The sequence below is a fragment of the Lynx rufus genome, unplaced genomic scaffold (assembly GCF_022079265.1).
Source record: "Lynx rufus isolate CCGP_SWC_20201006 ecotype Redwood Valley unplaced genomic scaffold, mLynRuf1.p SCAF_2, whole genome shotgun sequence".
NCBI lineage: Eukaryota > Metazoa > Chordata > Mammalia > Carnivora > Felidae > Lynx > Lynx rufus.
In genome coordinates this window covers 46,174,111-46,198,558 of record NW_025814834.1, presented here as the reverse complement: position 1 = coordinate 46,198,558, position 24,448 = coordinate 46,174,111, and the positions used below count along the sequence as shown (strand labels likewise).

The window sequence follows — 24,448 nt, the reverse complement described above, 5'->3', positions numbered from 1 at the left end:
ATTTCCAGTAACTCTTACAGTCTGTTATTGACACATCAGACATTTCCTTCTAGTTCAAGAATCACCAAGAAAGAGTCTACCTTTCCTTACTGTTTTTGCTAACTCTCCACCACTCACTAATGGAGAATTTCTCAGTGATTTGATAAATTCAGAGAGAATGAGGACAGGAATTTACCCCCGGTGGTGGATTAACTCAGAACTAAATAGCTCCTATTGTGTTAACTCTCCTGTCACTTGAACCCTTTATCCCTTCTGGAGGATCTAAAACAGTGCTTTTCAAACCTGGTGACACATTAAAAACACCTGGGGAGCTTTAAAATGCACAGATGCCCTGGCTCTGCCCCAGATCAATTAAATCAGACTCTTTAGGCTCTGGTCTAAGTTTAAAGCTCCCATGTGATTTTATCACGCAGCCAAGGTTGAATACACTGATCTGGAACAGAAGAAATGTGACAGGTCCATTGGTGTCAAGAATAGATTTGCCTGTGTCTCGAATCTTGGAAGTAGCTTTCAATTCCTTTTCAGCTGAGAATTTCTTCATTTATTTTCGTCTTTTTTGAAATACTGGTTGACCAACTTGAGGTTACAGCTGGGCAAGCCAAGTGCCTGATGCTACAGTATCTAGGCCATGGTAGCAATTATTTGATACAGTTAGAGCATGTAAGGAAAAGGAACTGTTATACCTTATAGATTCTGAGTATTGAAACTTCTTTCCCCCTAATGTTTCTTCCTAATGCCTTAAAGATGCTGATTTATCAGACCAAGGATCTATGTTATTCTATTTTAACTTGCTCCCTGGGTAATTCTTATGCCAGTAATACGGAGAGCCCATTTTGAAAAACAAAACTCTGATTTTTTGTTTTTTAGTTGTTATTGTTACTTTTGTAAGAATGAAGGAAGGAATAAAAAGATACTCTGACATTATTATATTGCTCCTTTGCATTCTTTGATTTAACGTATAAAAAGATTCTACTTACTCATTTGATGTAAATTGTGTACACACACACACATACACGTCGATTTATATAAGTGATGAATTCATAATTCACTCTAGTGTTTTAATTGGTACTATGTGACAAAAAGTCTGAGAAATTATATACACTTACTGAATTGAATGATTATTTGCTATTTACATAGAAATATTTTAAATTTTTTTTTTCAACGTTTATTTATTTTTGGGACAGAGAGAGACAGAGCATGAACGGGGGAGGGGCAGAGAGAGAGGGAGACACAGAATCGGAAACAGGCTCCAGGCTCTGAGCCATAAGCCCAGAGCCCGACGCGGGGCTCGAACTCCTGGACCGCGAGATCGTGACCTGGCTGAAGTCAGACGCTTAACCGACTGCGCCACCCAGGCGCCCCTACATAGAAATATTTTATAGAATAAAATATCCATATTTCAATTCTAATTAGTCTTACATATTTCATGAGATTGGACTTCTTTTTTTTTATTTTTAAAAAAAAATTTTTTTTCAACGTTTTTTATTTATTTTTTTTGGGACAGAGAGAAACAGAGCATGAACGGGGGAGGGGCAGAGAGAGAGGGAGACACAGAATCGGAAACAGGCTCCAGGCTCTGAGCCATAAGCCCAGAGCCCGACGCGGGGCTCGAACTCCTGGACCGCGAGATCGTGACCTGGCTGAAGTCGGACGCTTAACCGACTGCGCCACCCAGGCGCCCCGAGATTGGACTTCTGTTTAGGGGGTTTTATATCTCTCCAGCATAGAGATTCTATTACAGTGTGGTAATTATTATGAAACGTTTTCTTTTTGTGGGGGAATAGGTCAGGTATTCACTAAAAACCTTCAGGGATATTTTAAAATTCAGTAAAATTGTTGATAATACAAATTTTATTTTTTTAACGGAGTTTAGCTTGTAGCTCTGATGGATGAAGTAATAGGTTAAAAAGTTTGTATTTTTTTTCATGATATATGAGTGTCATAATTGAAAAACAAAGAAAATGTTAATGTAAAATTATGAACTGTATGAAATCCTATTAATATCTTAAAATATACCATTGACATTTAAATCAAGTAACAGGGGCACTTGGGTGGCTCAGTCTGTTGAGCTTTGGCTCAGGTCATGATCTCAGGGTTCATGGGTTCAAACCTGGTATTGGGCTCTCTGCTATAAGTTCAGAGCCTGATTTGTCCCTCTGTCTCCCTTTCTCTCTGTCCCTCCCCACTTGCACACATGTGCGTTCTCTCTCTCTCTCAGAAATAAATAAACATTAAAAAGTCACGTAACAAATAAAAAGCATTTATATGCTTTGGATTTACAGATAAGCCAATAATTTTTATTATTAATGTGTTTTAAGTTGTAAATATTGAAGCCAACTTTATTCTTATCCTTCTAAAATGAAGTAGCTTTAGTTTTCTTTCCAGTAAATATCTTCAAATAAAATATTTAGGAGAATATGTTTTTAAAAAATCTTTGATTAATAGGAATTGGATATGGTTAAGTAAATATATTTACATTTTCATATAAAATAAGTTAATAAGTCCTCTGTGTAGTTAAGATTTGGGTTTGCATTTCTGCCATACCATGTGTATACTGTTATGCCATGTTATAGTTCAAAATGATTTGATGATGTACGATGTCATAAAGCCTGTATTTGACAAATGGCCCTTTTCAGTTTCTTGGCAGTACAGAAGTGGAGCAGCCTAAAGGAACAGAAGTTGTAAGAGATGCTGTGAGGAAACTAAAGGTAGGGCAAGCCCTCCACATATGTGTCTAGTGTATTGATCCTGTCTTAAGTCACCAGTAGACTGATGGATATTCAAAGCGTGAATAGTTCTGTGGCAGGTATAGCTTTGTCTTTTTAAAAATGGGCTATTGTAAAAAAAAAAAGAAAAGAAAAAAGAAAAAAAAATGGGCTATTGAATAAATATCACCAGATCAGGGAAACATATTTAACAATAAATGTGAATACACAATATATTTTCTGAATGTGGCACATTCTTCCTATTTTTCCATAATTTCTCATACTCAACAACAACAAAGTGGCAGTATTCCCTATGTGTTGACCTTTGGTAGCTTGCCTTTATCTCGCTTGGACAATGTAGACTCATGCCCTAACTTGAAAACTAGTGATGGCATAACAACTGGGTCTCATAGGTAGGATGTGACATCCACCAGTTGGAAGTGTAGAGTTGGGAGTTGATTACATGGGGAACTGGTGAGACCAAGAGAGCAGAGGAGATATTTAATAAACAACTCCATACTCACAATCACATTTCCTGAGAAAATTTTCTATTAAGATGCCTCATATCTTAGCATGTTTTTCTAAGTATACCCCATCCCAAAAGAATTATCCCCATGTTCTCATGGAGATAATAAGATGGGAAAAACCCCTTCAACAGAATTCTCATCTTTATCTCATTAAGAAAATCTACTCTGTCTCTCTCTGTCCCAAAAATAAATAAACGTTGAAAAAAAAATTCTTAAAAAAAAAAAAAAAGGGGCGCCTGGGTGGCGCAGTCGGTTAAGCGTCCGACTTCAACCAGGTCACGATCTCGCGGTCTGTGAGTTCGAGCCCCGCGTCAGGCTCTGGGCTGATGGCTCGGAGCCTGGAGCCTGTTTCCGGTTCTGTGTCTCCCTCTCTCTCTGCCCCTCCCCCGTTCATGCTCTGTCTCTCTCTGTCCCAAAAATAAACAAACGTTGAAAAAAAAATTCTTAAAAAAAAAAAAGAAAATCTAGCATACCACTACTTTTTTTTTAACAAAATGTATTGTTATTCTCTGTAGTTACTCTCACAATTTTTTTGGGAAACAATCCTTCCCTAACTTTATTAGTTTAGAGATCATCCAGTTATTTGACAAGAGAGCTAGGCCTTTGTGCCTGGCAAAGTCATAGACGTAAAGTGTCATTTTTCATTGAACATGTCCTCTCAGTTGTAATCTACTGAGTGTTCAAATTGAGGAAAAGTTAAAGCGGAATGGCATGTATTCTGGGGGAAGAAAGTAAAATGGATAATACTTTCATCTACCCATTGTATATGTAAATAATTTACTAATGCTTTCAAGTAAATATGCTAAAAGGTTCCAAGATGATATGTGTCCCATTTGGTAAAAAAGTGGACTAGGCAAGCATTTCTTTCCACCACTCATTAGGTAATAATTCAGCTTGCCCTGTTTAGCCAGTACTTTTAAGCACTAATACAGGATTAACAAGGTTGCACAGTTTATGAACAACATTTAGGATAAGATTCTATTTAAATGTTCAAAATATTGCAAACTTGTCATGAATCCAGCTTCAATACAGTCAGAATTTTTTTATAGAAGAATAATAGAATTTATACCTAATGTGTCTTTGTATCTAGGACGTTCTTTATTCAGTCAGTGCAGGTCCCAAACCAAAAAAATTCAACTACATCATGACTAGATAAAATGTAGAGGCATTTGAAATGAAGTACTTTTAAACAGTGGCTAGTTTTTCTACATTTTTGTGAGAATTTATTTGCAGTTCTGTGTCATTTCAAATTTGGAAATGTACTCTGTTAATAAAGGAATGTGATTTACAGTAAGTATGCAGTATAGTTTAAAAATGCATGTTCACATAATTTTTGCCTTTCAAGTGTCTTCCAAAATAAATATTTAATGAGCAATTTTTACACTGCTGATTGCAAAAATTTTGTACATCAGGAAAGTGTGTTTAAGGGTAATGATTTTTAAATAAATTAAAATGAATAAAACAATGCTCTTTATTTAATTTTATTATATATATATATATATATATATATATATATTTCTTGGTGTCAGAAGTCAGAGGCTACAATTCAAAGCTTTCAAGAGTATTTACATTTATTTTAGAAATGTAGACCCTGGCTAACCCTGGCTCCTCTTTAATTCTGTTGTCATGTAGAAATGGCCAGAAGGTGGTGCTATGGTTCTACCAAAAACAACAGCAAAAAATTTGCTCATAAACTATATTTTGTGTACACATCCCCCATTTTAATTTCTTGCTTCTTTTTCTTAAATAGGTGTATTTCTGGCTGCCTTTTTATCTATTATAGTTCAGTATTTTGTTTTATTTGCCACATAAGTTAATATTTTATTTATATTCACTCAGTTTTCAAAACTGCAATATTTTATGTACGGGTTTCTGACAGGAACTTAAAATTTAGCATTAATATAAAATGGAATACTTAGAATATTTTCAATAGTGTATTTTATCATGCTTTTATGTTTAATTATGCCTACTTATTTTTTGAGAAAAATTTAAAAATTTTGATTTTATTACATACTACTTTTCTATCATTTTGTAGAGAATTTGTATTTATATTTTAAACATTTTTCATAAATCAAATAATTTCTATAAGTGTTAAAGTTTTTACTTTCAGGTTTCATATTGGCCAAAATAACATATTTTCTATTTTTTAAACATGTTCAACTATTTCTATTTCTTAATCATGTTTTAGCCTAAGATTTAAGAAATTGCCAAATTTTCCAAAATGTCATCAGATGTAAAAAATGTAAAAAACCTTTCAACTTCTACATATTTAATAGTATTGTTATTGTAATGAATTTTATTTTTAGTAGTGTTTTATTTATTTTTATCAATACAACTAGTACAAATGTCAGAGGACTCCATATATTTTTTAAACAGTCTGCTTATGATGTTTACATGTGGATGACAATTGATATATAGATCCAAAACTTCTTAGTTTCCCTGGGAGATAAGCAGGGAAGCAGCATTCCTGAACCCCAGTTTTACAGGAGAGATACCTTACCTCAATACAGATAAATTAAAATTACATGAAGCTACCTCAAGGAAGGAGGACTTGGGAATTGCTACTGAGTTCTGTTAATCTTGGTCTTTTTCCATTCAACGTCACTCTTTCTATGTAGCTTAGCACTATTTTTGTCTTCATAACCAGTTATTTAATTAATAAAATGTTTAGGGCTTAGTTTAATTATATACATACATACATACCTGATTCCTCATAGAATCATTAGAACATGCTTAATTAAATTAATTTACAAGAGTTACAACGAGAAATAGTATCTCCGAATATTTGATACACAGTAATAAATTCATTGGTTTCCTTTCCTAATAATGTGTATTCCCTTAGCAGGACACTTAGATTCATTTTTTTAAAGTCCTCTGAGAAATACGTAGAAATAGTGTGATTATATTGAAAGCCAGTAGAGCTCACTGTAAGAAATGTTCTACTTACTAGTGACATATACTTAACCAACTACTTTATGAACTTCAAGAAATGCTTTATTTTCCTCCATCATTTTATGATGTTTTTATTTATGTTTTGTTTTCATTTGTTTGTTTTCAGGATGCTTAGGGTTTACCCCCTTTAAATATTTTTATTGGAATATTATAGGCAAATTTCGGTGGTAGATCACTATTAGATGACCAAGAAATGAATCCACTGAAGCAAAACTGGAAAGGAATTTGCAAAAAGGCTTTTCAAACATTAATATTCACATAGTAAATAGGGAGACAAAAGAATGTAATGTAAGCAAGAATGATGAGCATGTCTTCAACATGTAAAGTAGAAATATTTTGGAACACATTTAAGACGTCTCTCAGCAAAACAGACTTCGAGTGAGAGGGGGCATGTAAGCTATAACACAGTAATCTTAGATTTCAAAAGGAAAAAAAAGGACGGGAATGAGACTATTTATATTCTGTTTAAGATATAAAACGATAGAGCAAATATAACCTTAGACATAATTGTTTACAACATCTGTGCAACCATTAAAGCTAATGACCATTATAAACCTTGATATACATGAAAACAGAACTGGGAGGTTTTTCTTTTTGTTTTGTTTTGTTTTGTTTTTTAAATACAGAAAATGTGTTGTGCTTTCTTTTTCCTGGCAGAAAAGAAGTCACTCAGTAGATAAGTTTAATATTAGTAGTTGCTCTGTGATAGACTTTGGGAAAAAGTAAAAGAGGTCACAGGAATGGTTGTGTCTAGATGTGGAAAAGGCCACAAAAGCCACTGCTCATTGTCTTGTTTCTGGAAAAGAGCTGCGCCTTGGAGGCCAGCTGAGCATCCTTCTGCAGCCCGAGATGGGAGTGGCTTTGTTCAGAGGCTTTCACAGAGATAGAAGCGGCTGACTTATTTTGTAAGCCTTCATATGTGAAAACCCTCAAATTGTTTTAATTATACCAATGCAGGAAGGAGATTATGAAGGGAAAATAAACAAAATTAATCTACTTTCTTTGGGAGAGAGCTGGAATAATTTTTAAAGATCTGAAACAAAACATGTTTCTTAAAGACATACAAAAAATGGTTTGGCACAAATTCGTCAAATTCATGTGCACAATGTAAGACTTCTGGATACAAAAAAAGAACTGCCTACATTCATAGAACAGGACAGATAGCAAGCTAAAAAATTATACCTCACAAAATGAAATAAAACAAATGGTACTCCCCCACCCCCACCTCCCATATTATTAGGCAGACACTTTAAGACATTCATGTATGCATTAATTATAATACTCTGATGGCAGTGCAAAGCCATGAAAAGAGAAAAGGAGCTTTTAACCACTCTGTGCTCCAGGACTGAACTATACCATGTGTATTCACATCTGTCCTAAATTAGAAATGCACAATGCAAATAAATATGACATACAAAAGAGGACTGAAGCCCCACCCTGCCTTACATATAATCTATTTTGAGTCAAGTTAGGATGATCTATATGCTGAAAAAATGTTATAATAGTAGGGGAAAAAAATTTAAGCCCTAGAAGAGGAGTAAAAATCCTATTTTTTTCAATGTTTCTTTCCAGTTTTGAAAAATAAAGGTAGGAGGAGAGTGGAAAGAAGGAGAGTAGTGAGAAGGTAGCATTCCCAACAGCATTGCCAAAATCAAGACATTCAGTAAACTTTGAACTTCAGATAAACAACAGACAATTGTTTAGTGTAAGTGTATGTCCAAGAAAATGCATGGGACATACTTACACTAATTACCATATATGAATTACATGTGTGTGTGTGTGTGTATACACACACATATATGTGGAGGGTAGATGTGTATTCTAAAGTAGAAGTTTTGTTTTTTTTTTAATTAACCATTTAATATTTAAATTTAACTGGGCTCCTGTAATTTTTTCCATCATTAGATCTGGCAATGATGGGAGAGAGGTAGAAACTCCACCTATAAAGTGCATGAATATTGGGATTTTCTTTTTGATTTTATAACAAAACCTAACTAGCATTTGCATATACTTACCAATTCAACAAGAAGTTACAATAAATTACTACCATGCAAGCATTAGGAAACTATTTACGTTTTCAAGATACTCATAATTCTAGTCCGAATCTAGTTCTTAGTCTTTTAGCTGGGATAATTACCTCAATTCATAGCTTCAATTTAAATATGGTAATCTGTCTCTTTTCATTCATTGATCTGATTGGGTAGGATGGATACCAAATGAGGTATCTAGAAATGACAAAGGTGGCATATCCAGCTCTGGTGAACTGTAAGTTCTCTAAAGGTAGTTTAAAAAAAAAACAAGATCCACAGAAAAATAAATCGGTCTTTGCTTATCTTCCACAGAGTTTTCATTGTCTTCACTAATTCGTATGAATATAACTGTTTAAATATAATGAAAGAAGTACATTAAAAAAGTTCTTAAAAAGTTATTCAATATCAATCTGATTTTAGTTTTAGTAATGGTACATTATTATGATTATGAAATATTTCCAAGCTATATGGGGTTTATAAAATACTTTGTAATGGGTAATAATTTATTTAATGAAAGTCCAACACTGAATACAAACTTTGTGCTTATTCTCCATAGAAACAGAATGACAGTTTTCTGAATAATTTTTCATTTGTAGTTTGCAAGACATATCAAGAAGTCTGAAGGCCAGAAAATTCCTAAAGTTGAGCTGCAAATATCAATATATGGAGTAAAAATTCTAGAACCTAAAACAAAGGTAAGGCTTCTTTCTGAATGTCAGAACCCTCCAATCTTTCCTTAATGGCAGTTATGTACCTATTTCAGTAAATATTTAAAATTGCTTACCAACTGGAACTGGTTAGTCCTCAGTTAATGACACTTTAAAATTCTGTAGGATTTTTAAGGGGAAAAACAACTTTTGGGAGTGCTTCCAAAGTGGTCTGTTCTTCAGCCTGTGTTTGGGATGGAAGCGTATTTAACAGTGTTTGGTCTTGTTTTCAGTGTCTTTTCCTTTGTGTGCTGTGAAAGGGATGTGTGAAGTGTGGTTCACTGGGTATGAAAGGAAACAAAAGCTGTGTGTTGTTTATTAAAATGTTTTGGACTGCCTCTTATTGCCCGTGGACATAATCAGTGTGTGGTAGTTTCCTAAGGCTGCCATGATAAAATGCCACAGATGTGGTGGCTCAAACAACAGAAACTTATTTTCTCACAGTTCTGGAGCCTGGAAAGCCAAGACTAAGCTCACAGTGTTGGTTTCCTCTGAGGCCTCTCTCCTTGGCTTGCAGATCGCTACTTTCCTCCTGCCTCTTCACGTGGTCACCTGTGCACACACACCCCTGGTATCTCTGTGTGTGTCCAGTTTCCTTTTCCTATTAGGATACCATTCAGATTGGATAAAGGACCATCCTAATGGGCTCACTTTAATGTAGTCACCACTTTCAGACCTTCTCTTCAAATACAGGCACATTGTGAGGTATGGGGGGCTAAGGCTGCAGCATATGAGTTTTGGGGGAATAGAATTCAGCCCATAATACAGCATAAACTTAAAGTTCTTATATGTAGAGCCCTTTCCCCTGTGAATGCAATATAATCTATTCTGTCTTCACATTAATTAATATGGATTTGTTAGGGACTGAATTGTTTTTAGCCAAAATTCCTATGTTGAAGCCCTAAGCCCCAATGTGACTGTACTTGGAGATAGAATTAAAGAAAAAATTTTTTTAATGTTTATTCATTTTTTTGAGAGACAGAGAGGGTGAGAAAGACACACACACATAGACTCCGAAGCAGGCTCCAGGCTCTGAGCTGTCAGCACAGAGCCTGATGTGGGGCTGGAACTCACAAGCAGAGAGATCATGACCTGGGCTGAAGTCAGAGACCCAACGGACTGAGCCACCCAGGTGCCCCTAGAGATAGAATTTTTTTTATGTGTATTTATTATTTTTGAGAGACGGAGAGGAGAGAGCATGAGCAGGGAGGAGCACAGAGAGACGGAGACATAGAGTCTGAAGCATGCTACAGGCTCCAAGCTGTCAGCACAGAGCCCGATGCCAGGTTCAAACCTGCGGGTCTCAAACCCATGGACCGTGAGATTATGACCCGAGCTGAAGTTGGATGCTTAACTGACTGAGCCACCCAGGGCGCCCCTAGAGATAGAATTTTTTAAGGTAATTATGGTTACATGAGGTCTTAATGAGGCCTTAATCACACTAGGACTGGTGTCCTGGTAAGAGGAAAAAGAGACATCAGGGATATGCAAGCTCCAAGGAAAAGCCCCTTGAGGACACAGTGAAAAGGCAGCCATCTGCAACCCATACTGAGAGAGGCTTCAGCAGAAACCAGACCTGCCAACACCTTGATCTTGGACTTCCAGCCTCCAGAACTGTGAGAAAGTAAATCTCTGTTGATTAGGCCACGCGGTTTGCGATGTTTTGTTAGGGCAGCCCTAGAAAGCTAATACAGTATGTTATTCACCATGCTTCAGAATTATTGTTTAATAATTTTGATAAGACCATGAAATTAAGTTGGGAAAAGCCAATTAACATTCAACTTCAATTCATCTTACAAATACATGTTGTCAATGCTTTCCTCTGACACCGTGGCATACTTACTGACAAAATTAATTCGATCTGAAGGCCTAAGGAAACTCTGGCCTATAAACAGATTATGAAACCATTTTTCATGGGTCTGTAACCTGCCATTGATCGCTTCATCTATGTGCGATGTCTGATGATGTCTTGCTCTTCAAAGTGTGGTCTGCAGACCAACATGATCAGCTTCACCTGGGCGCTTGTTAGAAATACAGACTCCCAGGCACATTCCAGACTTACTGAACTGGAATCTATACAATTTAGGAAGTCATGCAGGAATTCTCACGCACCTGAAGTTTGAGGTTCTGGCGTGGTGCATAGTCTGCTTGTAGTAGCTCTCCTTTTCAAACTGTAGTCCATGGAATACTTGCGTAAAAAATACCTGACATTTGCAAAAATAAGTTCTGAGGCCTTATCTTAGCATGCTGAATCAGAGTTTCCATGGAAGTTTTACATTTTTAATATATGTGAGGAAAACTGGACTGTGGCATGGATGTACCCACAGTTATTGTCCAAACTACAGAACAATGGCATTCCTTCATAGTTGTCAAGCCATGAATTAAGGGCCTCCCTCAAATATCCTGTTTAATTTCCTCTCATGAGCCACACTCAATATTAAATAAGAAACAAAGAAATAGAGATTTTACTTTGGTGATGGCTCTTCCCCACTAACCGCTGCTGAGGTAGCTAAAAGAAAAGAAGTGGTGAGAGAATAGTCGAAGGTCTATTTAAGACCATAATGGAATATATATAGTTTACTGGGAAACAGAGTAGTTGAAAATGAGGCCTAATTTACTGAACAGGTGGGTTGGCTCAGATTACTTCATGAGGCAAATGGTGGTTACGAAAGAATAGTGGGCTGAGGAATAAGTTACCGAGTGACAATGAAACCAGATGTGTAGTCTTATTTGCAATTAAAAAGAAAAGCAGCCTTAGTCCTGCATTTCCATTTGTTTATTTATTTAGAGTGAGGGAGGGGCAGAGAGAGAGGGAGAAAGAGAATCCCAAGCAGGCTCCATGCTGTCAGTGCAGAGCCCGACACGAGGCTCAATCTCATGAACTGTGAGATCATGACCTGAGCCAAAATCAAGAGTTGGATGCTTAACCGACTGAGCCACCCAGATGCCCCAGTCCTGCATTTCCTTTTTTAAAATTAACTGGCTATATGATCAGTCAGTGGCAAATGATCAGTCAGAACAGGTCATTTGTGTTTAAAATGTCTCGTAAGCCATGTAGATCTCATAACAGTTTTAAAGTATATGTGTATGTAATCAATAATTAATTCAATTTCTTACGTGAATGTTTAGGCCTTGTTAAGCACACCATGAGAGAAGAAGGGCTGATAATGCACTTTATGTGTCATCAACATGTGTTCTTGTCCTTTTTTATTTGAGTCTGCCCATACTGTATCCTAGGCTATAAAAATTTCACCAATACTGGAATATATAAATTATAATCTACTAAACCATTCTCCTATTACTGAACATTTAGAATGCTTCAGATTTTTCATCTGATATAAAATTTAAATATTTAGAAAAATACAAATATGATTAAATGCAGTGTACAGAGGAAACTTTATTGTTTAGAATTGACAGTTTAGGGACGCCTGTGTGGCTCGGTCGGTTAAGCGTTGGACTTCGGCTCAGGTCATGATCTCATGGTTTGTAAGTTTGAGCCCCGCACCAGGCTCTGTGCTGTCAGCTCAAAGTCTGCAGCCTGCTTCAGATTCTGTGTCTCCTTCTCTCTCTGCCCCTCCCCAGCTTGCACTCTGTCTCTCTCTCTCTTTAAAAAAAATAAACATTAAAAAAAATCAGAATTGACAGTTTAATAATGGCAGATCCTCAGAAGAACACAGAATATAAAGACAAAAGTTCTACAAGATGACCTAACTAACATGTGGGGGTTGGGGTGTAAAAAGAGAGACAGATGGATTATGGAAATGCAAATATAGTTCAGTGTTATTAGTTGGTGATTCTAAAGTCCCCCATAGTAAGTCTTCCAGGACCGTGAGTTGTCCATTGACAGCCTGTCAACCTTATCACTCTGTTCTCTAAACTTTTGACTGTCAGATGCACAAGCCTCCCCTAACCCAAATCCCATTTACAAAACATCAGTGACGTGGGATTCAACCAATGTGATTAGCCAATTGACTTTTGAGCATCATATTTTGCCTTACCCAATCAATAGCACCAAAGCTTTTCTTCCCTATCCCAAAGTCTCAGTTTCTATAATTAATAACTAACTTTCAAAAGACCCAATTGAATTTTTCCCTAAAAGCATAGATTTTCCAAGATTTTAATAGGAAAGAACCATCTCTTTTTTCATTGCTAACAAATCAAAGGGCAATCTTGGGAGTCTTAAAATCTTTGAAATGTCTTATAAATTCAGTTGTATTACATTTGAATAGAGAACTCCTGACTCTTCACATATATTATATAAGAACATAAGAGTATCTGACTCTTCACCAATATATTGCATAAGAACGTTAGAGTACCTGACTCTTTACCCATATATAGAATGTACCGTTTTTTAAATCTTTTAAAAAGAGAAACAAACAAAAACGATTTACCAGCTTTGCTGAATATCAGTACCCCTAGGAGACTCCTGAGAATGCTGATTGCTGGAGTCCACTCAGGATTTTCAGATCCAGAATCTGCAGAACTAGACTGAGTGTCTCTAGCATAAGAAAAAAAAAAAAACACTAAAAACACCTGTTCATGTGACTCTGATACAGCCTGTGTGCAGATATGTATTTAGGAACTACTATTTGAGGAGACCTAAGTGAATCAGAACAAAATCTGTCATTCATTTTATTTTGGTATATTTATTTTATTTAGTCGTAATTAAAAAATATTATGTTCCTAAAATAAGTTTATTTATAGTAAAATATACATGTATGGGGCAGGATTTAAAAATTCATTGTTAATCTAACATGGACTTCATAGAAAATAGGCTCTTTTTCTATGCCATTTGGATGGATGAAAATAGAAGTGAAAAGTAATCTCAATTTGCTCCAATATCTTTCCATCTGTCTTTTCCCCTTTCTGCTTTTCTTACTTGTCCTTCAAATGAGGATTATGCAGTACTGAAAGAGGTGGTATAGGTGAATTGGGGATTTACTTATTTTTTGTTCCAACTCCAATAAAATACTGTAGTGTTAAAGTTTAATTGTGTTCTCACTGTGACATTGTGTTCTTGAGTCTGTCCTGTCTCTTCAAAAATTAGTGCTACATTTAAAATTCATAAAGATCTATCACAACAAAAAATTCACTGAAATAATAAAATTGCAAGTTTTAGCTTCTCAGTCTTCTTTTGTAGGAAGATAACTACTAATTTAAAGAAAAATTATGATGATTCTCAACTGTTATTACCAAAGGCTATCTGTGACCATACTGGTTGGTGAGTGAACAAGGGACTGTGTTTTACCACCAGCTTATGTAAATGGTGTGTTTTCATGTTACTTGTGATTTCTCCTTCAAATGGAAAAAAAATGAATTATCTGTCCATATTATATAGTAATGGTATTTCTTCTGTATATCATTAACATGATTTTTTTAAATGATTATTTTTGAGAGAGAGAGAGAGAGTGAGCATGAGCTGGGGAGGGGCAGAGAGAAAGGGAGAAGAAGAGAATCCTAAGCAAGCTCCTGGCTGTCAGCACAGAGTCCGACATGGGGCTCCATCTCAGGAACTGTGAGATCACGACCTGAGCCGAAATCAAGAGTTGGATGCTTAACCAACTGAGCCACCCAGGTGTCCCTATCATTAACGTGATTATACAATTAATAAACTGGTGTAGACCTGATGTCAGCATTTGGGAACTACAGTGTGCCTGGGTATTGTTTGATTGACTATGTTAACCTTAAAACAAAAATAAAGTCTTTGAGAAAGAGACTGGTCAATCGGACAAAGTATACAAAGACAGTCTCATAAAATGTGGTCATTGTCCATCTTGGCACTAATCACAAGAAAGGAGAGATGTCATCAGAGGCCTCAGTAAGTTGAGCCCCTCTTTCTGGCATTGTTCCTTCCTGCTGTTGAAATGGATGGATCAGGGGCACCTAGGTGGGTCAGTTGGTTAAGCATCCGACTTTGGCTCAGGTCCTGATCTCACAGTTGATGAGTTCGAGCCCCACGTCGAGCTCTGTGCTGACAGCTTGGAGCCTGGAGCCTGCTTCGGATTCTGTGTCTCCCTCTCTCTCTGCCCCTCCCCTGCTCATGCTCTGTCTCTGTCTCTCTCTCTCTGTCAAAAATAAATAAACATTAAAAAAAAAAAGAAATGGATGGATCAGGCTATCTAGTAATGACAAAAACATTACAATCATATAGTATACTTCCTCATTCTAATTTTCATGCTTCTTGATGACTGATCATTTGGTTTATACACAGGGAAAGAATACAGTGCTATAAACAAATTCCCCTAATATTTATGTGTATACCTTATGTACTCATTTTTAGTCTAATGAGCAGTAATGTGAATCAGAGTGATAGATCAAATCTCATCAAGCTGACACATCAAACTCAAACCTGGAAAGATGTAGTGACAGATGCTATAGTTACAAAATATATAATATGTATAACTGTGACAGTATAAAAATGTATTTATTGTATTATTTATTTCTATATATTATTTATTTTATATATTATATAATATGCATATTATATAATACATAATATATATTATTTATTTTATACTATTATTATATAATATACATATCATATGATATATTATTTATTATATATATTATATATGTATAGTTGCAGTGTTTATCTTTCTGATTAGGAGAGTTGATTCAGTAATTTAGATGCTGGAAATATACACCTTCCTGATGAAGACATGTAAAATACAATTTGATATGAAAACTAAGGACGAAATGATAGTATGTTTCATATGAAATTGTGTGCAGATGAAGTTATGTAATGCTAGTGAGTATCAGTAAGAAAAAATGAAAATGTTCTGGTTAAAAAGGGTCCTGCTAATTATATAACCTTCTGGAAGTATCTTAATTCTCTGGGCCTTAATGTCCTTCTAAATAAAATTTCAAGGTTCAAAGTAATTGTCTCTTAAGATCCCTTGTAGCTCAGAAAGTCCTGGCACCCCTGATTCTCTTGTATTTTGCTTCTTTTCTTCTGAGTCCTACTGAGATGACTGCCTTCGTTTAATCTGAGTCAGGAGTCCATCTCCATTACGTATTTGTTTAAATTTGGGTGTATGTAATTATAAACCAAAGTTTGACAGATGATTGTTTCACCTTTAAAGTCAAGTATAACACAAGCTGGTATTTCAGAAAATGGACAAGAATCTCTTCAACTGTTTATTTCCATTTGTGTTCACAGGAAGTCCAACACAATTGCCAGCTTCATAGAATATCATTTTGTGCTGATGATAAAACTGACAAGAGGATATTCACTTTCATATGCAAAGATTCTGAGTCAAATAAACATTTGTGCTATGTATTTGACAGCGAAAAGTGTGTAAGTATGCCAGATGTTTTAGGGTGGTTTGCTCTGTTTTACAAGCCAGGAATTGTCTTGTTTCCGGCATTAGTAAAGTATTTGGAAATGAATAAGGTCTGCAAATACTTAGCTACACTAATAGGTTCATCCTGTCATGAGAATATGCTTCAGGATTTCATCCCTAACTGAATTCTCATGTTCATGGGCACAAGCTTGCATGCAGATTTCTTTCCTTAGAACGTCATGCCTGCTTATGTTACGCATTTATTTCTCTTATAATCATTTATTTCTAACTTTAATCTCAAATGTAGCTTAGTAATAGGCACATAATGCAAAGAGTAATGGTGAACAGAGTATTTTTTTTCTAAAATGTGATGAATATGATAAAAATAACTATTTTAAACTGCAAGAAATAAAATCTGTATGGCTCCATTAAAAAATCTCCAGTATTTTGAAAAGCTGGTTCTTGATTTTTGTTATTTAGAGAACTTAATATAATGAAAGGTAAATAGAATTGTATACGCATGAGTATGTGTCTGCGTGCATGTGTATTAGTTTGTGAATGTAATCTAATGTTCTCAGCAAGTAAAATCAATTAGGGAATTCTAAAGCTAAGTCCTACAATAGTTCTTTTAATCATCTGGAATCTTCAGAAAACCCCATGTCTTGATTATAACCATAAGCCAATGTTAGTCATAATCTGGTCTGACGTCCTGTTCTAAAACATAAGATATGAATTCCAAACACAGATTGCAGCTATTAATGGCTTTAATGAAGGAAGAACATCTAACCTCAACAACATTGTTGACTTAGATGAAAAAAAGAACTTAATTCATTTATTGCTTATTTTTCATGCTGTTAAAAATAGCAAAGGATTAATAATATTATCACTCCTATGTAATTTATTTCTCTGGTTCCAGTAGGTGAGCTTCTTAAATACCTTTTTATTTGTCCATATAACTCCTACATTAGGTGGACAATAGATGCTCAATAAATTTTTCCTTATAGAAAAAAAGGACCATATAGAAAATTTTACAAAAAGTAGAGCAAGTTATTATATGTATTTTTAAGCTCTAATGCTCTAAAAATGCAAACTAATGTCCTAAGCTTCTTGGCATCATAGTACTTTTTGAGAATTTAATGAACATTATGGAACATCTCATCAGAAAAATATGTTCATCCATATGACAATATTATATGCACAATAAAGCATTTTATATAAAATAAAGTACAAGTTGTTTTTGAAATTTATCCTATTGAATGAATGCATTATATTTAATATCCCAAGTGTTTTTTAAGAGCATGATCATTTGCAGATGTTTTTCTCTATGTGATTGAGAAGATGAAAGTTGATATTTGTTGGATTTCAGCTTCTATGTGTAAGATATCGTAACCATTTACCACATACACCAGGCAATAAACTCAGTTGTCCTTCTTTCTTGCTTTATATGTAGAAATAAACAGCCTTGGGGCCTTTGAAATATTCATAATTATAATTAATGATAAATATTAGCCTTCCTATAGTTTTGTGTCACATGTTTTTATTTGATCCTCATCCAGATTTATTGGATAATTTAAAGTATAAGCTTGCCAGAATCCCTGCATAGTTATATTGTTTCAAAAGTATAAACTCTATTTCACCCTAATTGTAATTGTTTGTAATTGATTTCAAGAATTTAAATTCCTTGACCAATTATTCTCTTTGGATATAGCATATTAGCTTCTTTTTTTCTTGAAGGTTGAAAATAATGTATTGAAACGTAATTCAGTGGCTTACAGTATTAATGGGTATAAAAGGAGGGCACTTAAAAAAACAAGTTCATTTTGATTGAGGTTTGAGCTCAGGAAATCTATGTTTAACAAGTTCACCAACTGATTCTGCTGCAGGTAGATGGAAGTTGGGACTCTGAAAAGAGGGCCAAGATATTTCTCCAATTATAAGGGCACGTGACTTTCATGACTCAAAGAGGCTATGTTTCATCAGAATTTTATTATATCATTTTCACCTCAAGGTTTTATTTGCTTTAATTGTAATAATGACTATATTTATAAAATTCATTTGATATGTACGTAGAATTTTGACATGCCATCCTCTTTAATTGTCATTTTAAATAACTAATCATGGAGGATTAAAACAGGAAAAGAAATTATGACCCACTTGGCAGAACTTTTTCTGCTTACTTTACGATACCAAGGCCAGAGAGTTGAGTGACTTTACCAGTTTACAAAGTTAGGTAGTAACAGAATCGGATTAAAATTTAAGACCTTAGATCATCATTGTAGCATTCATCCCATCATGCTCTATTATTTCCATAACTGTGACCTGTTCCAAAGCCCATTGGCTCTTATTGGGGCTTTTGTCTTATCTACTCATTGTATCTTTTGAGTACTTCTGTGAAGTTGTTGAGTTTGAAAGACAGGTAAAACCGATCATAGTATGTCACAAGACTGGAATTCAGTACTTGTGGATCATTGTGGATCACATGGGGAACTAGAATACCCAGCCCTGCCAAGCAATAAGGAAGAGAGTCCAAATAAGGAAGCTGAACTTCTTCACCAGGCAGTAATGAAGTAGTGCTCCCCATTCCCATTCCTCTACTGGAATTGTGTCAGAGTAAGCCACTAAAACACTAAGCTTAAATAATTTCTAGTCTTATAATATTGTTTTTTAAAAATTTTTTAATGTTTATTTATTTTTTGAGAAACAGAGAGAGCAGGAGCAGGGGAGAAGCAGAGAGAGAGAGGGGGAGTCAGAGAATCCAAAGCAGGCTGCAGGCTCTGAGCTGCCAGCACAGAGCCCGACACGGGACTCAAACTCGTGAACTGTGAGATCATGACCTGAGCTGAAGTTGGATGCTTAGCCAACTGAGCCACCCAGACACCCCTATAATATGTTTTTTAATTAATTTATTTATTTTGAGAGAAAGAGAAAGAGAGAAAGTGCAAGCGGGGGAGGGGTAGAGAGAGAGGAAGAGAGAGAATCTAAAGCATTCTCCACAGAGCCTGACATGGGGTTTGATCTCAACCGGTCACTTAACCAACTGAGCCACCCAGGCACCCCAGAGTATTATAATATAATATCCAAAATAAGCAAGATTCAGTTGAAAATCACTCATCATATCAAGAAGTAAGAAGATGTTGAACTAAATAGAAAATTTGAACAGCCCATAACCAGCGAAGAAATTGAATCAGTAATCAAAAATCTCCAAACAAATAAAAGTCCAGGGCCAGATGGCTTCCCCCAGGAATTCTACCAGACATTTAAAGAGTTAGTACCTATTGTTCTCAAATTACTCTGAAAAATAGAAATGGAAGGAAAACTTCCAAACTCCTTCTCCAAGGCCAGCATCACCTTGATTCCAAAACCAAAGACCCCACCAAAAAGGAGAATTACAGGCCTATATCCCTGATGCACAAGGATGCCAAAACTCTCAACAAGATACTAGCAAATCAAATTCAATAGTACATTGAAAGAATTATTCACCACAATCAAGTGGAATTTATCTCTAGGCTGTAGGTGTGGTTCAATATTCACGTGATACACCACATTATTAAAAGAAATGATAAGAAGCATACAATCCTCTCAATAGATGCAGAAAAAGCATTTGACAAAATATAGTATCCAATTTTGATAAAAACCCTCTACAAAGTAGGGATAGATGGCACATACCTCAATGTCATAAAGGCCATGAACAAATTACCCATAGCCAATATTATCCTTAAAGGGGAAAATCTGACAGCTTTTCCTCTATGGTTAGGCATAAGACAGGGATGTCCACTCTCATCATTACTATTTAACATAGTACTGAAAGTCTTAGCCTCAGCAATCAGAAAACAAAAGGAAATAAAAGGCATGCCAATTGGTAAGGAAAATGTCAAATTTTCGCTATATGCAGATGGTATGATCCTCTATGTAGAAAACCCAAAAGACTGCATCAAAAAATTGCTAGAACTAATACATGAATTCAGCACAGTCACAGGATATAAAATCAATGTACAGTAATCTGCACTATACACCAACAATGAAGCAGCAGAAAAAGAAATCAAAGAATCTATCCCATTTACAGTTGCACCAAAAAACATAAGATACTTAGGAATAAACCTAACCAAAGAAGTAAAGCATCTGTACTCTGAAAACTATAGAACACTCAGGTGTACCTGAGTGGCTCAGTTGGTTGAGCGTCTGACTCTTGATTTCAGCTCAGGTCAAGATCCCAGGGTTGTGGGATCAAGCCCCACATCAGGCTCCACACTGAGCATGGAGTTTACTTACGATTCTTTATCTCTCTCCTTGTGCCCCTTGCCCCCACTTGCACTCTCTTGCTTTCTGTCTAAAATAAAAATAATTTTTAAAAAACCTTTAGGACACTCATGAAAGAAATTGAAGAGGACACAAAGAAATGGAAAAACATTCCAAGTTCCCAGATGGGAAGAATATACATTGTTAAAATGTCTATACTACCCAAAGCAATCTATACATATTAATGCAATCCCTATCAAAATATCAACAGCATTTTTCATGAAGCTAGAACAAACAATCCTAAAATTTGTATGGAACCACAAAAGACCTTGAATAACCAAAGCAATCCTGAAAAAGCAAAGCAAAGCTGGAGGCATCACAATTCTGGACTCCAAGCTATATTACAAAGCACTAGTCATCAAGGCAGTATGGTACCGGCACAAAAACAGAACATATACATCAATGGAACAGAATAGAAAACCCAGAAATGGACCCACAATCATATGGTCAACTAATCTTTGACAAAGCAGGAAAGAATATCCAATGGAAAAAAGACAGTTTCTTCAATAAATAGTGATGGGAAAACTATACAGCATCATGCAAAAGAATGAAAATGGACCACTTTCTAACACAAAAATAAATTCAAAATGGATGAAAGACCTAAATGTGAGACAGGAAACCATCAAAATCTTAGAGGATAACACAGGCAGCAACCTGTTTGATCTCATCTGTAGCAACTTTTTACTAGACCCACCTTTGGAGGCAATAAAAACAAAAGCAAAAATGAACTCTTGTGACTTTATCAAGATAAAAAGCATCTGCACCGTGAAAGAAAAGAAACAATCAACAAAACAAAAAAGCAGCCTACAGAATGGGAGAAGATATTTCAAATGACATATCTGACAAAGGGTTAGTATCCAGAATGTATAAAGAACTCATCACACTCAACATCCACAACCCAAATAATCCAGTTAAGACATGGGCAGAAGACATGAATAGACAATTTTCAAAAGAAGAACTATAGATGACTAACAGGCTCATGAAAAGATGCTTAACATTACTGATCATCAGGGAAATACAAATCAAAACCACCATGAGCGATTCCCTCACACCTGTCAAAATGGTTAAAATCAACAACATGAGAAGCAACAGGTGTTGCTGATGTGGCAAAAGGGGAACCCTCTTGCACTGTTGGTGGGAAAGCAAACTGGTACAGCCACTCTGGAGAACAGTATGGAGGTTCCTCAAAAGGTTAAAAGTAGAAGTACCCTGGGACCCAGCAATTGCACTATTAGGTATTTACCCAAAAAACACAAAAAACTAATTCAAAGGGATACATGCACCTCAATGTATATAGCAGCATTATCCTCACTAGCCAAATTTTGGGAACAGCTCAAGTGTTGATCAACTGATGAATGGATAAAGATGAGGTATAAATATACAATGGAATAGTTGTCAGCCATAAAAAAAGAATAAAATCTTGCCATTTGCAGTGACATGGATGGAGCTACAGAGTATTATGCTAAGTGAAATAAGTGAGTCAAAAAAGACAAAAACCATATGATTTCACTTATATGTGGAATTTAAGAAACAAAACAAATGAGCAAAGGGTAAAGGAGAGAGAGACAAAACAAGAAACAGACTCTTAACTATAGAGAACTGATGATTACCAGAGAGGGGGTATGGGAGGTATGAGTTAAAAGAAGAAAGAAAATAGAAACAAAAAATACTTTCTAATGTGATTCTAAATAGGCAATTCATAAGGCAATTATATTATAACCTGGAAAGTTGAAGAGATGTAAAAAGAGGTAAGTTTTCTACATGTCACCTGACCTGAAAAATGATAACACTAGTAGACTGTGATTATACAAATATACAAATATATTTGTGATTATAAAAATATAATATGCATCCTAAAGCAATCATTAAAAAAGCTATATAATGAGATACTTTTAAAAGTACTATGGACAAGTCAAATTTTTATTGTAAAAGTATTTCAAAAACTCACAACAATACAGTGAAAAGAAAATAGAGAGAGAAAATAGGTGACAGAAAAGAAAAATTTAAATGGCACACTTAAGCTTTAATGTATCAAAAATCACATTCAGTGTAAATGATCTAAAAACACCAAATAAAAGAGATTGTTAAAGAACCCAAATGTCCATCGATGGATGAATGGATAAAGAAGATGTGGTATATATACACAATGGAGTATTACTCGGCAATCAAAAAGAATGAAATCTTGCCATTTGCAAGTACGTGGGCGGAACTGGAGGGTATTATGCTAAATGAAATTAGTCAGTCAGAGAAAGACAAAAATCATGTGACTTCACTCATATGAGGGCTTTAAGAGACAAAACAGATGAACATAAAGGAAGGGAAACAACAATAATATAAAAACAGGAAGGGGGACAAAACATAAGAGACTCATATATATGGAGAACAAACAAAAGGTTACTGGAGGGGGTATGGGAGGGGGGATGGGCTAAATGGGCAAGGGGCACTAAGGAATCTATTCCTGAAATCATTATTGCACTTTATGCTAACTAATTTGGATATAAATTTTAAAAAATAAAAAATAAAACAAGTTAAAAAAACGAATCCAGGTATATATTTTCTACAAGAAACTTGTTGCAAATATAGTGATATGGGTGATACAGGTAGATTGAAAATAAAAGAATATAAAAATGTATATCATGTAAACATTACTTAAATAAAGCAAAAGTATACTAATATCAGATAAATTAGACTTCAAAATAAAGAAAATTATGAGAGACAGAGAAAGACTTTATATAAAGATAAAAGGGTCATACCACCAAGAAGGCCACCTAAATGTGTATAACCAAACAATAAACTTGCAAAATAAGTGAAGCAAAAACTGATGGAACTCAAAGGAAACACAGGATAATTAGACTATGCACAATTATAGTTAAAGACTTCACTACTACCACTCTCCCCAAAATTAATAGAAAAACTAGAAAGGAAATCATATAGAATATAGAATTACTCATCAACCTTATCAGCCAATGGGATCTGATTAATAGCTATAGGGATCTTCATTCAACAACAGCAGAATGCACATTGTCTTCTAGTGTCAAAGGAACATGTACCAAAATAAACCATATCCTGGACTACAAAATAAATCTGAAATATCGTAAGGAATTGAAACAATAGGGTGCCTGGGTGGCTTGGTTAAGCATCTGCCTTCAGCTCAGGTCATGATCTCACAGTCTGTGAATTCCAGCCCTGAGTCGGGCTCTGTGCTGACAGCTCAGAGCCTGGAGTCTGCTTCAGATTCTGTGTCTCCCTCTCTCTCTGCCCCTCCCTCACTTGTGCTCTCTGTCTCTGTCTCTCTCTCAAAAATAATAAACACAAAAAAATTTTTTTAAAAAATTGAAACAACAAGGAAATCAATTTACAGATCAGTAACAAAATTCTTCAAAAATTGGAGATGAAACATCATACTTGCAAATATTCTGTATGTCTGAGAGGAGAGGATTTCTCAAAGGAAACTTAAAATGCAGTGAAATGTATATAAGTGAAATAGAGTGTTATCAGCATTTGTGTAATGCAGCTAAAACAGTGCCAAGAGAAATTTATGACAACTAAATTAATACATTAGAGAAAAGGAAGTCTCAAGTCAATGATCTAAGCTCCTGTTTCAAGTCCTTAGAAAACAAAACATCAAAACAAACTCAAAGGAAGAAAATAAGAATGATAAAAGGAGAAATTAATAAAATTGAAAACAAAAACAATAGAGAAACTAAAGAAACAGAGCTGGTTCTTTGAAAGATCATAAAAGTATCTAAATTTTAGTGAGATTAGCAAAGTAAAAATGAAAAAGAAAAGACAGTAGTTACCAGTGTCAGGAATGAAACAGATTTAACTGCAGACCCTCAGATAGCAAAAGAACAATAAGAGAATACTAAAAATAACTGTATGCACAAAAAATCGACAATATAGATGAATTGAATCAATTTCTTAAGAGATAAATACTACCATAAATCA

General features: G+C 35.2%; 1 protein-coding gene across 10 annotated transcripts in view; it reads left to right on the top strand.

Annotated features, from left to right (window-relative positions):
• GULP1 (GULP PTB domain containing engulfment adaptor 1) overlaps positions 1–24,448 on the top strand; it is a 96,819-nt gene that overhangs the window by 40,609 nt on the left and 31,762 nt on the right. For 5 of the 10 annotated variants that reach the window (XM_047085297.1, XM_047085291.1, XM_047085298.1 and 2 more), the window contains exons 3-5: positions 2,637–2,708; positions 8,811–8,909; positions 16,081–16,218. The exons of 1 other annotated variant lie outside the window; for it this stretch is intronic. In XM_047085297.1, coding sequence (XP_046941253.1) covers positions 2,637–2,708; positions 8,811–8,909; positions 16,081–16,218 — 309 coding nt within the window. The remainder of the gene's footprint in view (positions 1–2,636; positions 2,709–8,810; positions 8,910–16,080; positions 16,219–24,448) is intronic. 4 more of the 10 variants (XM_047085300.1, XM_047085299.1, XM_047085296.1 and 1 more) reach the window with 2 other exon arrangements.